Source organism: Cyrtonyx montezumae, unplaced genomic scaffold (assembly GCF_038088225.1).
Source record: "Cyrtonyx montezumae isolate F1298 unplaced genomic scaffold, pur_monq_1.0 scaffold_1, whole genome shotgun sequence".
Classification (NCBI taxonomy): domain Eukaryota; kingdom Metazoa; phylum Chordata; class Aves; order Galliformes; family Odontophoridae; genus Cyrtonyx; species Cyrtonyx montezumae.
Window position 1 is genome coordinate 6,241,744 of NW_027071825.1, and position 16,150 is coordinate 6,257,893.

At 43.5% G+C, this 16,150-nt stretch overlaps 1 protein-coding gene across 6 annotated transcripts in view; it reads right to left on the bottom strand.

The window, feature by feature from the left end:
- ELAVL4 (ELAV like RNA binding protein 4) overlaps positions 1 to 15,056 on the bottom strand; it is a 59,580-nt gene extending 44,524 nt beyond the window's left edge. The window contains exon 1 of one of the 6 annotated variants that reach the window (XM_065739118.1): positions 14,974 to 15,056. In XM_065739118.1, the coding sequence (XP_065595190.1) occupies positions 14,974 to 15,021 (48 nt within the window). In that variant the 5' untranslated portion in view covers positions 15,022 to 15,056. Of the gene's footprint in view, positions 1 to 11,763; positions 12,052 to 12,205; positions 12,223 to 12,498; positions 12,575 to 14,542; positions 14,660 to 14,973 lie in introns of those variants that run through there. The other 5 variants (XM_065739109.1, XM_065739136.1, XM_065739144.1 and 2 more) reach the window with 5 other exon arrangements.
- Between the last annotated feature and the right edge of the window lie 1,094 nt (positions 15,057 to 16,150).

Sequence of the window (16,150 nt, forward strand, 5' to 3'; positions counted from 1 at the left end):
GATCTTGCCTCCCTCTCACTGGAATGAGAAAAAAAAAAGCCCCAGTCCCAGCAGCATGGGCAACAGGCACAGCTGCACCTCACAGGCACCTCGTGCACTTCCACCAACACTGACCTTTGGAGAGGCACCAGGTCTGCACTAGAGCTGCACAGAGCTCCTTCTCTATAGCACAACTGTCAGATTTCACTGCCAATTATGTTTTTATTAAAGCTTATGTACCACACAACTAGGCTTCGCTATTATTTACTTAATAAATACATCGTGACCACAAAATAGAGGAAAGTGAAACTTTTGAGCAAATCTGCCTGGAGGCAAATCCAATATCCCAGAAATTATTCTTTTTCTAAACCCTTCATATTTTGACACACTCCCCACTGACCTGCACGCTCTTACAGGCTGTCTTCCCCATATCCAGAAGGAGGGATACTTGATGTCATAAACAGATATGGCTGAAAGACTCAGCTCAAGATGAGCAGTTGGCTGGTGGTGAGTCTACAGCCTGTTTGAGTGTACTCTACTCCAGATGAAATGGTGTTCAAATGTTTTAATCAAGTTCACATTTACTGGGTGCCACAATAATTGTAAGGAACACACAAATGATCCCAGAGGGCAAGACAAATACATTCACTTTGAGACTAGCTTCTGTTTAAATGAAAAACTATTTTCATAACTCAGCTTATCTAGATCTAATTCAAGATAGGCTGTTGTGTGATGATGCCAAAACAAAACAGCCTGCCCCTGACTGGCAGCACAATGGATGTAAAGTTTATTGGCAATATGACATCACACAGCAGTGCCTGATGGACAGAATTGATACCAGCATCAAGTTTGCTGGACACTGTCAGGGTAGGGACTGTTCCTGCACCAACACTATTAAAATGTTTATTTTTATTTCAAATTTTGTAAAAGGGGCAAGGCAAAATAAACCGAAGGAAAGTACCTAAGCAGACTGCTGTAGAAACATGGTAAGCTATGAAGGCTCTAGAAGCATACCTCCATATCTTCAAACCTAACCTGGTCATAGGGTTACCATTCTTCATGAAACGGACAGAAAGGAGAACACTATTACAATGCAACAACTCATGATTTGTCTGAACCTCACAAAGTGCTAACAAATGCTTTCTGTTCCCAGAGTATGGGATTTACAGGTTTACATTTGATTTCAATGACAGAAGAGTCGGGGTGGCAGATAAAAAGTAAGACAAGCAAGCTGGATCCATTTCAACAGCAAGGTCTGAGTAGAGGAAACCATTCTCAGAGCTAGACATCCAAGAGCCACCCAGGAGATAGTAACAAGGCACTGTATCAAAAGCTTCATGTGTTTTCTTATTCTCACTGCAGGTACTCCGAAGCTGAGAGGAGAGCAAGCATGGGCTTTCACCCCCATGCACAGTGACTACTTGGAACAAAATGTGTATTTGTAAGGACACTGTCAGAAATAGAACACGGAAACAACTTTATCATATGTATTACCTCAATCCACATTGCTGCTCCTTATGAACTTCTACCAGGCTTGATTTCCATCACGCTTTGCAGCAGATCCTTCACTTTCTGAGATGCCTATGGAGAAGCTATGCATCTCAGAATCTTCAGCACAGCTCTGCCCTACTCTTCAGGGCTCTTCAATCACCAAGCAAAACTTACAGCAATGCACTAAACAGCCCTGGAGCACTCGAGCAGCTGGACTTCACTGGAGGTCCCTTCTGCCTGAAACATTTGATCAGCACCAGGGCTAGGAAGAACTCAGGTAACAGGCAGCATCAGGGAAGCTACCTACTACCCCTGCGTGTGGTTAACTTCACTAAAGAAAACTGACTCATTCTAAGAAGTCAGCTGGTTATACTTCAAAATTGTTTCTGACATTGAACTTCATTTACATATAAAGATGTAAGAGAATCCAGCCTTGATTTCACAGTATTCAATCACAGCTCTGGAATGCAGCATCAGAGGAAGTAATCACAAAATGCCAGGAGAGGAAAATGGATGTGTCTTGGCTTTATTAAGCTCTACAACCAGCTCAGCTTAGAATAATTTACAGTTTCTTGTATGCTACACATCACAGCCCTGACCAAGAGGTCACAGCAAGGAGCAGGGCTACCTGTGCACCAGAACAGGCCACCAGTGCTCCTGCCCACTGTGACCCTGGTGCAGCCTCTACCCACACATTTCTGAAACCCAAGCAGAGAAAGCAGACACTGCCGTTTGAAAAAAACAGTTTCAGTCACTCTGCTGTCTCTGCCAAACTCACATTGGACAGCTCCATTCTTAAAAATCTCAGAAGGGCTTACTTTATTTATTTAATCAATCTGTTCTGCTCCTTATTCCCTCCTGGCTTTTTCAGAAATCAGGACCTACTACTTGTTCTTTAAAATGCATATGAAGGCTGAAGGAGGCTGAAAAACAAACAATTTCAGCAGAAAGATGACATCTTTCTCTGATTGATGCTTCAAGCCAAAATCTGATGAAAGCATCTTCTTTTTCGCAACGGATAGCATTTTATTAGACTGATGCCACAAAGGCAGGAAAGAAGTCTCCCACTAACAGCCTCATCAGTCTCAAAGAAGATGGAGACTAGGAAAACTGCATTTAAAGATCTGCATCTGCAGGGTGATAAAAAAAATGAGTATGAGACAAACCCTGAAAGACTGGAGAGGTTCTCAAAAGCCTAGATACTACATAATACTAACAACACAAGAGAATGCTAGGGACAAACAACTGAAACAGCTCTTAAGTATAAAGGAAACCTAACCTAAAAATACAAATATCCCTACAAAAAAAAAAAAAATCAATTTAAGAATCTCCCCATAGTTTTAGTGACTTTCTGAATTTTGATTCCTGGCTCAGTTTTGTTCCATAATCACTGCCTGTTTTATTGACTACATTATTGCATTACAAATCACTAATTTATGTTAAATTGTATTACTGATGTGAGGGTACTTATGTCCCACTGTGTAGTTACGCACATCTACAGGTACACACATTAGTGCAATGCACAGACAGCTGCAACTCTTTATTTGCCATAGACCTGTCACAATTCCACCCTTTTTCCCTTTAAGAATACCTAGCATTACTTGAAACCCAAAAGTTAGGTTGTAAAAACTATTACTAGCCATACTGTAGAACAGCTACTGGATCAAGATGGAAAAAACCTAATGTCTACTTACCAAAAGTTAAAACAAAGGCAGATCAGAGCAGGCTCCCCCTGAAGCCCTGGGACATCCCACCCCCCACCTCTGTTATTACTATCAAAGTTCTAGAAGCAAAAGCTACAATTCTCAAAAACTTCTTAGTGATTTAAGGTTCATGAATGCCCACTACTGTAGGATTTCAGCTCCTAGGACACTTGCCCATACAATTTTTCAGGCAAACAAACATACGTAGGAATTCATAGCTTAAAATGACACACTACAACCAAGGTATTTCAGGCTCTGTCCTCAACAGGACCTTAACAAAGTCACACTGGTAAATGCAATTAGGAAGCATAAATCAACATGTGTAATCTTGACTGCTGGCAATAACATCTCTATATACTTCTGCACACAAGTTCAAGGCACAGACCCCAGTATAGGGCATGGGGAACACTGGAATTTCTATTTCTCTCATTAGAGATGTAAGCTTACTGCACAGTAACAGCACTTTTCTTTGTCCAGTCCTGAGCTGAACTAGACTAGTAGTAAACTTACAGCTTTTCTGTATTTAACTTCTATTTTTTTACTGCCTTGGATCACACCATTATTACTTATAAGAAGAATACTTCCACAAAAAATAGGGATTTCTGCTTCTCTAAGGTGCTATGGTAGACAAAATTAAAAGTGAATTACTCTGGAGTAACAAGACCACATAAGAGAACAATGGGCACAAAAAGAAATTTTGAGGATTTGAGAAATCCCTGTGGGCACATATAAAGAACCAACCTTCCAGCATACAGAGGGAGCTGCTTACACTGATGCTATCACAAGCATCTACAAAACTGCTTAAACAAAGTTGAGTAAAGCACTGTATGGGACAAATATCTCAATAATACGGAGAGATCTCATGCAGAAAAAACACCTGTGCTGAGATCAAAGACCATTACCCACAGATTAATACTGTACTACTCAATCAATAAAGGACAAAATAGCAAGTACATATTCATCCATCACAGGTCTGGTTAAGAGATCCTACTGGCTTATCCCTGACAAGCTCTAAGAGTCTATGCTAAGAAAAGGAAACAAGCTGCAGGCCAAACAAAACATCTTCCTTATTCAAATTACCAGGATGCTTCCTGAAGTCCCTAAATAAACTCATTAACTGAATTCTTATTCAAACAAATGAACATACCGTGAAGTTAAACATCTTTTGAACCTCTCCCTAAGATAAAGGATATATGGATAAAGTAATCCTGGTTAAAATACAATTAGGCTAACACTCCCCGCCACGTGCATGGAGACTACAGGTCCTAGAGGCCACCTGGGGAGCTCAACCTAAAATCCTGTACACTGTACTTTCCTTAGACATCAACAGACAATCATTAAAAAGGCAGCAGCATTAGAGATTATTAGGCAGAACTATCCTGAACACCCACAGACAAACATCTTACACAGGTACTTCAGAATTGAAGGAAGAAACGATGCTAATACCTTCTCTGTTGAATTGTCTTCCCTTACAGTGCTCAGCAGTCACAGACTGAAAGGTTCTTTAGAGCTGGATCCAGTCCACCAGTGATTCACCTCAAACAAGAACTCCTGTCACTGTCTTGAGGTGACCTGCGGTCATTACTAAAGCTGAAAAAGTCCTCTAAGCACCTCTGGTTGCTGGGGCATCCAGCCTAGATGCAGTGTCTCACTCTGAGATGGGAACATCTTCCTGCAGCAGCCACCAGGACCACATACAGCTGTAAAGCTCCTTGAGAGCCAAAGATCACAAAAATGCTTGGGTTTTTTTTTTTTTCTAAGTAGCAACGACTAATCATAGAAATTAAACTCAATTTCTATCCCAGTGAGCATCTACATTTATGAACACTTCTTTCAGTAGCTGGGTAATGACAAGCAGAGACAATAAAAAAGGATTCTAAAAATACACTACTCTTTTTCCTGGATTAGTGTGTCTACAGTTTATATTTAAACTGTGCTCTATAAATTATCAAACACAATGTCAAATTCTGAAGTGTACTCCGGAATCTCTCACAGAGCACACGAAACAGAAAATGATAATTTTGTCCTGGCCCACTTAGTCTAGAGAACAATATGCTACCGTGCTGGATCACCAAGGCCCTTCCATCCCTGGTCACACTGAAAATGGCCACAATCACCATAGCAGATGCGTACTGCATTTTTTAGGGCCCTCTGCATCAAGCAAAAAGATTAATTCCCTGAACAGCTGCTCTTACAGGAAGGAAATCAAACTGCAATATTGCCACAGAAGAGCTGGCACACGCATATTAGGAAGAATTTCCAGCGTTCACGCTTTCTGCTAAAAATCAATCTCCCCCTACTCATCTACTGCCAGTAACTTCATTTGGAACAAAGATATGCAGGGAACACTATTAGAACTATTTTTATTTAAGGAGTATTTGTTTACATGCATTATCACTTCTACAGCATTGTGACAGTACCTTCTGCTCTGCAGAAATAAAAGGGACAAGCATGCCCACAAGTGCTCAGCCTCTTCTAGAAACACACAGTAGAAGAAAGCCACTGGCAGCCATCAGAATACCAAGGTCTACCAGCCCGAGGTCCATCAGCAGGAGAAGGTGAACCCAAGGACAGCGACTAAGAGTCGCACTTAGCACCTTCTGACCAAGTACTCACAACTCTCTCTGATCCCAAGCGAAGAATATATTAACATCTCAGCACTAAGTAGTAGCTTAAATGGGGGTTAACCCTGTTGGGCTGTGAATTCTGTATTATCTAACACCAAACTGCAGAAGACTAGGGCAGGTCACATGGCAGCTCCACAGGGCTCAGGAGAGGACTGGCCTCCTCCCCATATTCCTGCATTTGACTCACTCCAGAAGGTTCTTAGTGTTTCACCCCATTTACCATGCAACTCTCAAAGTGAACTGCTATAAACAGGTCAACCTCCACACATCATAACGAAAGCTTATCTACATTAAAACCCCAAAGCAGAAATCTTCCAATAATGCTTATCTTAATGATACCAACTCTCTCAAGTCACAAATATCAGTTTTGCTTCTGATAGCAGTAGAAAATTGCAGACTTATTAGCAACTGTACTCATCTGCCCCACAAGAGATAACGTGACAGCTCCTGGAATTCCACATTCTCACTGGGCCACTGCGCACAACACTACGAGATGAGTCAGATCCATCTTAAATTATAAATTGTGAGTATTGTTGTCTTTGCCAGTTTTCAAGTATGCAATAATGAAAAATTCATAAGGGGAGGAAAGAAAAAAAGGACGAGCTTCCTTCATCCCTCATGTACCTACAAAAGCTTTTAAGCAGCACTCAACCAGGGAGTGAATACAGAGAAGCCATCAGCTGCTCTAAGCAGGCTCGCACGCAATCACAGGCAGCGCACAGGCCCAAGCGCAGCGCAGCGACCTTCCATCTTTCTTCCAGCTCTTTGTGGAAGGTCAGATGGGACCACATCCTCACCATCCATCTCTGAAGATGGAAGAACTAAAAGGGAGGCAGCTCAGTGACCATTTGACAGCTCTGCAAACACCCCCAGATCGGAGCACTGACCTGAAAGAGCTTTGCTACTGGAAGGGCCCCGGTGGTACCAGTGCCCCCGCCAACACAGACAGACACATTACACAGGGAACATTTCTGAAGCATTGAATTAAAGAGCAACTTTCATTTGCACCTGTTCTGAAACAGATTATCGTGTCGTACCTCCTTGACTCCTGGAAGCTCAGAAGTCAAATACTCTACAGCCCCAGCCCTGATAAGTACTGATGCACGATCACAGACTGAGGAAAACACGCCAACTGCAAGATGAGAGATTTTATAGCAATGAAAATGAATTTAGTATTAAAAAAATAAATGAATATAGGGAAAATTATCTGAGACTTCAAGGACACATAATTCCCCATCACAACAGCATCACTGACGCAACTGCATGTGCCTTAGCAACCAAAGCTTACTACAGAATCTTACATACATCACAACTCTAAATATCATCAATGCCAGGCTTGTCTTTCATCGTGTAACTAACCCATGTCCAGAAAGGACACAAAGGTTCAGCTATTTTATTTTTAAATTCAATCTTTAAATAAAGATCAGTTGGTGGTTCACAGCATTTCTTGACTCTTCAGTGAGGACAGAGTCATCAAGTAAGATATGATCGAAGGTAGAACAATAGGTAAAAGATGCTCAGCCTCCTCCTCTGCTTTATGGGGCCTTAAAAAAGCAATAATTCACAAGAAGACCCAGTATGATTAGGGAAAACACAGATCTGTCTTTATTTTTGGTAAAGATAACCCAACACCGGCATTACTGAGCTCATTCTTAATTTACACAAGTAACTGCTACAAATAAAACAATATAAGTACTTGAAAAAATTAACTGCATTCTTACTGTATCTCATCTGAAAGCACCTGATTTCTAACAGCCATGTTGCACCACTATTGCACTCAATACACAAATAAATAAACAACAAACAAAAGGTCTCATCTTCAGTGCCCCAACGCATCACCCCAAACTGGTTATAATTAAAGGCATGAACAGAGTAAGTAACAAACCTGCAAAGTCAAGGTTCTGAGAAATTAACGGGCATCATAGACCACTACACCAGCTCAGATTTATCACTAATTATCTCCCTGACTTAGCACAGTGCAGTTTCACGTATTTGTGCCTCATTCCTCCCCCCAAGCTTTTTCCTCCTTCTCTAGACAGTTAATTTTAGACAATTACTGCCTCTGACACAATGAGACCTTCTCTCTCCTTTTTGATTCTTACTGTAAAGAAAGTGACCTACAAAACCCCCTGTACCTTAAATATTCTGGTAGTTTAGAAAGATGGATCATTTGAAGGAAGAAAAGAGAGCAAGCAAGGAAATGGATGTGAACGCCCACTTCTCCAACATCCTCACTTGACAATATCTCAAATGTTTAAATGCACTAAAATGTTACACCTAAATCCATATTAAACACTGATTTCACTACAATTAAATCTATTTTTCTTACTGAACTGTAAACATTACCTTCCTTTTTCCTTTTCTAGCAAGTTTTGCTAAAACAGGTCTTACATGCAGAGTTACTTGGAAGTCTTACGCTTTTGGTACCCAGATGCATGCACAAACAATTCTAGAGTTATTACCTTACAGAAACACCCTTTCCATTCTCATCCCAATCCCAGCACTTTTAGCATCCATTGGAATAGCATAGAAAGACACATGCATGAACACACGTAAAACACACGCATGCTCATCTCTTCCTCCATCCTGCCCAGAAAGAAAAGAAACAAGGAGAGGATTGCAAAGGTGACTTTCTGGAGAGAAGCAAATTCTGCAAAACCTGGCCTACCATTCACAAAGGCACGACAGTTTTTATCATCGCCTCACTTGCAAAGAAAACTTTGAGCCCAATTCCCCCCCAAAAACTCAATGACATTGAAAAAATACTGCATTGCAGTATTTGCCAGTGCATCCAAGTGTATCCAGTCAGCTGTCCCACAGACAAACAAATGTACATTTTAATGTGTCCAGGCATGTAAATTAGTTGTCTAGTGGACGCAGATTGCCAAAACAGACGAGTAGATTTGTCATGTTATCTGCATCGCCTTCACTACAATATCCTCTACCACTGCCCATTTCTTGCCTGGAGTGCCTGCTGAAATATTTTGAAAGTGCAAGTTCCTAGAGAAAACACCAAATTCCACTGCCAGAACGTGGGATGCAATCAGACTATTTCCTCCAAGAAACCTCGGGGAGCAGAGAGGCTCCAGGTTATGTACCACCAGTATGACAATCGCTCGCAGAAGATATCCTGCATTTAATTAATACCCTCACAGCATTTCAAGGAAGAAGGTTGGTGAAAAAGTCACCGTAACCTACAAGATGTTTCCAAAAATTATTATGTGCAAAGATTAACGCAAATGGATTCTCTTTATCAATAGAGTCAAAATATTTATCAGGAGCAAATAAAGATGAGGAAGACTATTCCAAACCCATTCAAGCGGGATTTTTAAGTACACCCCTTCTAATTCGTTGTAACCACCCTTTGTTACAACAGCTTGGGCTCACTTCGAGAGCTCAAAAAGGAAAAATTAATCAAGAGGAAGAAAGCAGAGGAGGCAAACAAGCCGGTCAACAGCAGAGAGACACAAGAAACATCTCTGTGCCTAACATAGGAACTTGACTAGTGAAGTACATGGAGTCAGGATTTTAAACTGATAGGCAGGATTCACACTGCATCAAAACCAAATTCTGAATTTCATCCCTCCTGACTAGGTGTTCACCAAGAGAGCAACGTTTTTCTTTTTTAAAAAGGTCTAAACACAGCTGCAATTTCTCCACCTTTTTATTTAGACAGGAAGGTGTTTTATGTTTTTATCTTTCTATAGATATATAGTCAAGCAATCTAACTATTAATTGCACAAACCTCACAGCTATTTTCCCATACGAAGATCTACAGTGTGAACCCTTACATACAGAAAGAATGCCACTATGTGCAAGCTGTATTCATTAATATCATCTTAAAACAAAGAAAAGAAGACGACTGAGGCAGGAACACGTGCGCCATAAAACAAGGACTACATTTTTAAATCTTTGTAGAAATACCAAATTGAACAAAAAATGAAAATGTAAGTGCTAGCTGATGACTCTTAAACAATGCAGCTGTGTATAATAAAGGCACCCTTATTTATTGGCATGACTAAGTTAACAGATTTAGAACACAGCATCTCTGTTTCAGATGGAAGAAAAATCATTTTACTTTCACACACAGCTATAATACTTGTCAGAACACATCTCTGCACACGGACAGGCTGTAAAATACACAATTTTACACATGCACACACCCCCTCAAGATTTTCCCCTTTTACAATGTAAAGCAGCGCAGCTTCCAGAGGGCCATTCAGTCACTTCTTTACAGAAAGGACTGCAGCAGAAGCGGTACTAAAAACAAAGCAAATCAGAAGGGGGATTTAATTTCTTTTTATCCCTACTTAAATCGAGCACAAACGTCCCTACTCCGATTTGCATTTGAAGTAATCGTGCACGAGAGAAAGGAAGAAAGTAAATATATATATATATATATCTGAAAATGAAGGCAGAAAGAAAGGCGTGTTCTGTATTCGTGCTCCGCTTCTCTTGTGCCTCCTGATGTGAGATAGATGAGCACGTTCTGGGCAACCACATTTCTGTATCTTTTACACTACCGTCTATCGCTCGGTAGTCCGCTACGTCGTTTAACGCTTCAGCACCAACAGCCTCGCTTCTCGCTTAAAGACGCACTTTGCTATTTCACATTGTTTGCCACCACAATGAGAGCCCATCACCACCAGCAGAATATTCAGCGGCAGTTCACAAAGTAAAGTTGCCACGAGCAGCCTGCCATTGGAAGTGGCACTGCTACAGCAGATGGAGAATAGACGGTGGCTAAAGGTGGGGCTGGAGATGGAGAGGAAAATAATCCCATTATTTTCATAAATTCTGCTCAGCGCATAAACTGTAGGATCTGGTGAACTCCCCTGAACTGATTATTCTGCCATATAACCATCTGATTTTGTAAAAATACCAATATCACTTAACACAAAATCACTGCTTAGGGTAAATTCATTCTACCTACTGTTCTCATAGGGACATTTGCTGGAAAATTCTAAGAAATGATTTGCAGAAGCTATCAGCTGTGGGAGTTCACTATTATACCTCTGTCAACTTCATTCAATATAATTTACATTTTTTTTTATACTGCCTCGCAGGATTCCTTGCCATTTTTTGCACGTACAATTTCACAGCAGGGAGGGGGGGAGAAAAAAAAAAGATAACCCTCTTTTGCAAAGGAGAAAGAACAGATGCTTAAAAACAGATTTCTAGAAATCACTGTAAGCCTGAGCCAGAAATGTAATTAACACCTATTTATAAAGAATAATTAAAGTTGTGACTGCCACAAAGAATAGCACAGATAATCGAGGTAGCCCCTGCTTTTTTCTTTTTTTTTTAGATTTTTTTTTTTTACACTGTTTGCAGTATTCCCACATGATTGCCACCTGCTCCCCCACTCAGCTTCCCCTCTGCTCGTTTCCCCGGCAACCTTTCATTGGCTTTTCCTCCCAGCTATCGCTTTCAGTTCGGCTGCTCAGTCTAATCTTATTTGTTTTACACCCATCAAAACAAGCAGGCAGACAAAGGCAATCCTGTAAGAAAGGGAAAAGACCGCCGCTTTGTTTCCCCGGCCGCGCTCCGTGGCGGCGGCGAGGGGACCGGGCGGGGGTGCATTGTGCGCGGCCCCCCGCCCCCGGGATGCGATCGTGCCATTTTGCACAAGGCGAGCACAAAAGGGGAGAGCGCGGCTCGGGTCCCTCCGCTGCCAGCGAGGGCTAAAAATAGAATTACTATCCGCGCAGAAATATGGCTTTTCCCTTCTCCTCGGTATGGAGGAGGAATAAAAAAAAAAAAAAGAAAGAAAAAAAAAAAAGATGAAAACAGAGCACCGAACGCGGCCCCCGGCCCCGCGCAGCCCCGCACTACCTGGCTCCCCGCACCCCCCGCGGCGCTCCCGGCCCCGCGCGGCGCTGCCCATCGCCATCGGTGGCGGCTCCCGAACAAAGAGCCCCGCGCGGTGCGGTGCGGCGGGGCGAGGCGCCGCGCTCACTTACCATCTTCAGGCCATTCCACTCCATCTGGGATCGCCAAGATGGACCCTCAGAGCCCCTCACCGAGTCGGAAGCAAAGAGAGCGTTATGTAAAAGCTGACATTCCTTCTTACAGCGCGGCTGCCCAGCGATGCAACAAAATCGACATAGACTAGGCGCTGCAACACACACAGCCTCCTCCTCTTTTTATGAGGTCATGACAGGAAACTCTTTGAAATACAATATGCAGCATTTACCGAAGCTCATATAAATCACTCGCTTTTAAAATTACCATACCTATTGCGCAGTCCACCAAAAGAAAATTACCAATCGAGGCTTTTTTTTGTCCTCCCCTCTCCTCCCCCCCCTCTCCCCCACCCCCCCCCGAGGATTTCGCATCTCCGAACGCCGCCGTGCACGCACCCCCCGCTCGCACAAAGCCGCCGTCCCCGCGCCCGCCACGCACCGCCCGGCATCAGCGCTCCGCTCCGCTCCGAGCGCACCGCCGCCACCTCGCAACGAGAGTACATCCTTTATTAAAGGACGCGCAGACATTAAATATGAAAGGGAGGGAGGGAGAGAGAGAGAGAGAGAGAGAGAGAGGGAGAGAGAGAGGGAGAAATCATGGACAAGCACAGCAAGCCACCCCCGTGTGAAACAGGCGGAGAGCGATGCACGTTTGGGGAAATCTATGTCAGCCTCTACGTCTACCTCTACAGACACCCGCTGCGACCCGAGCTTAAATCTACCAATACCTACCATAACCATTCTTAATGGCAAATATTGGGTCTTGAAAGGCTTCAACTCTTCTACAGACTGGCTAAGGTTTCGGGGACCTGACTTTTATTGGTATTTGTTAAGATCCACCAAGCACAGTGTGCGCAGCGGGCGCTGGAGGCGCGGGGCGGGCGGTGGGGCCGCGCTGCCCGCTCGCTGCTGGCGCTGCCGCTGCTGGCGCTGCTGCCGCCGGCCCCGCGCCGCGCCCATTTATGGCCCCATCTGTCAGCGGCGCCCGCGCGCTCATTGGCCGCCGCCGCGCGGGGAGGCGTCGCGACATCAGGTGCTATTGAAATGAGCCGCCGCCAGATTGACGGTGTTAATGAGCCGCTGACCTCCGCCCGCAGCGGCACCGGGCGGGGTTCCGAACCGCGCCGCTCGTTAAGGACCGCGCGGCCGCTCCGCGCCTCCGCCCGACGGCGAGCCGCGCGCGAGGCCTGCCCCGCCGCGACGCCCCTCGGCCGGCATTGTGCCGAGCGGAGCGTGCCCGAGATCACGGCGCGCGCACACACGCGCGCACACCCCCGCGGCCCTCCGCTGTCAGAACCGCCGCCCCACGCAGCGCATCTCGCCGCCCCGAGCGCGGCGGGTTAGCGACCGCTCTCGCAGAGCGGCGCGCCTTCGTATTCCACGTTCCGCGATTCCTTGCTCGCAGGTTGGCCATGCCACCGAGGCACGGCATCCTTTCATCACAACTGACCTGGAGTTCGCATTCGCTCCCAGTAAAGCATACCGATCTACGCACACACACAGGGATCGTTCCACCATTCGGGCGTTCCCATAAGTGAAGACGGTCCTTCACAATTCAGTGCGGACGGGAGCACTCCCAAGCCCGAGATAAAAGCGGAGCAGTGGGATGAGCACCGCTACAAATCCACGGAGCTCCTTCGGAGAGGGGCACCTCCGTACGAGCCACTAAACACGCCTTCAAAAATACCTAACTGGATAACCACTGCTCTAGAAGTTGCATTTTATTTTTTCATTGTAAATGTACCCCTTGGAGCTGCTCAAGCTCAGAGCTGACACGCTGTACACTTCACGTTTCTTTCGGTCACATACACACAGAACACACGAATACAGTGTATGAAATACAGTCAGCTTACAAAGCCCAGCTCCAGACCGACCCAGCATGGAGAAAATTGCATTTACAAGACATCGCACAACCCAGCTGTGGAATGAGTACTGAATTCAATTAAAACAAGAACAATGTAAGGAGGCTGTGGAGGGTTTCTCTCACCACACATCTTTTTGAGCACATTTCTAGCTTGGTGAAAACTAGCAGAGATTAAACTCGCCCAGAAGATCCATTTCCTAACTCAAATATTTAGGTGACCCACTCACCCAACACACCGGCAGCACAACGCTACGGAGCCGCTTTATTACCATACATTCGCGTGCAAATATACATTGAATATTGAAGTTAAATTTGTAATGCAAATTTTTTTTACCGAAGGTCTCTTCTGGGTTAACAACAATTAAAGAAGGAACCCAGAAATTATTTTTGTCATTTCAAGTTGAGCTTACTTTGTTGCTATAAACTGGTTATGCATATCAGAAGATTCAGCCATTTTTCTGAAACAATAATTGCACGCTGCTCTCCTAAAAAAATATCATCAGTTCATCTATAAATCCAGGTGCTCTGCACACCGACCGCGCTCCCCAAAAGCACCCCACACACAGGCTTTCCGAGCAGCACTAAAACGCTCAACCGTCCTCAGAGGCCTCCCTCCATAAAGACAAAGGCAGAATCCTATTGTTGAAAAAAAAAAGTCAACCTTATTCTTGTCTTTCCAATAGTACCATTTATCTCTCAGGGTAAGCGCCTGGCCACGGCAGCACAGTTGTGACACATTTGTAAAGCATCAAATTCTCAATACAGCCCTTCCAGAATCCACCAGCGAGCATATTTTTAATGCAGTCTTCCATCCCCACAAAATAGAAACTTGTCTTAAACAGCTAATCCAATATCAAAATGAAATCACAAGGTTGTTTCCCAGCCCCCCCACCCCCCCCTCCCTCTCCTTACCATAAATGAGCAGTTTCTTGACTCATTAATGACAGTTTCCCTTAAAAGAAGTGATCTCATATCACTGAGCCCCTCTCCACCACGCATACATCCCAAAGGTTGCGGGTATCTTAGCATCAGTAGCCGCTAGCAAGCTCTCTCATACAGAGCCCAGATGGACTATACCAGAAGCCAATTCAGCGTTAATAACTACCTACTCTGTGCAGTTTAGAAGCCTTACGTGGCATAATGTCCTAGGCAACAGCAGCCGACTGAAACCGCAAATAAAAGACAACCCAATTCTCCAAAAGCATCAAAAGGAAAAACAACGTAATAAATCAAAGAATGATTTTTTTAATCTCTTACTTTCAGAAGATTATTCTGAAGCCTTCACAAACATAGGAAAAAGGAGAAAAAGCAGATGCTGCCCAGAAAAAGTGACAAAATATTACCTCATTATTTAACAAAGCAGCATTAAGCGTCCTGCTGATTTCAAACATCTTGCCACAGATTTTGGTTAAGAGAAACAGAAAGAATCCTTTGCAAGCCCTCTGTCTGCAAAGGGTTCTTCAATTTTCTTGCGCACAACAGAATAGTCAATATGTTATTTCCCTAGAGTTCGCACATTAAAACATCTAGTCAGTGAGCTGAATTTTCCCCTTATCACACAGTAGACTCCTGTTATATGTACTGCTCTCTTTGCAAGATTAGCCTGCCCCAAACATGGCTGTTGTTTAAACTATTCTTTAAAGTAACAGTTCACTCCATAACCACCAGGTGGGCAGTGTACACAGATTCAAGTAACCATCTTAAAGATTTCTTCCTGGAACTGCTTTAGGTTGTGTTATACAGCAGAACCCACACCCCTACACTTAGCGAGCACTTACATGATTTAAATGCATATATACGATTCGCGCTGCTTTGTGCACTTCCCTCTCCAGAAGTGAGCCCAAATAAAACTAAAAAACCAAAAACTTCAACCATTGATTTTTTTCTTTTTTTAAAGGGACCTTAAAATTTACACAGGGCCATTTCATTCAGCAAAAATGAACTAAATGGTAAAATCCAATCCGTTCAGAGAACAAAATGTAATTAGAAAGGAAAATGCACCCACTGAAATGGTCTGTACTTCAGAACAGAATTAGCATCAAGTTCAGCGTGACAGTGTTTCAGGAAAACACAAAATCCAACATGTAAATAATTCACATGTGGGTAGAGTCTGTTAGAAAATACTAACTATACCTCCAAGCAAATCTGCAGACAACTTGATAAGATAATGCCATGACGTAGTTTGGCTTAAATTCATTTATGAAATCACTGTTGCACGCACCAAAGCACACAACTGAAAAATGCATGGGAAGGATACACTTTTCAACAGTGCATGAATCCCTTAATTTATCAGACTCCTCATTCCCACATCTACAAGCTGCTCCCCTCCCTCCCCCTTTATTTAAGGCCAAATACCTCAAGGAGTACTTACATTACTACAAAAGACAAATCTACTCGGTGCTCTACAGCAACACCCAGAGGCCAGAACGAGACTGGTATCCTTTGTGCTCAGTACTATACAAACTCTTAAAAGTTGCTGTTACTAAAGGAGTTAGAAATATATTAGAGTAAAATAGAAGT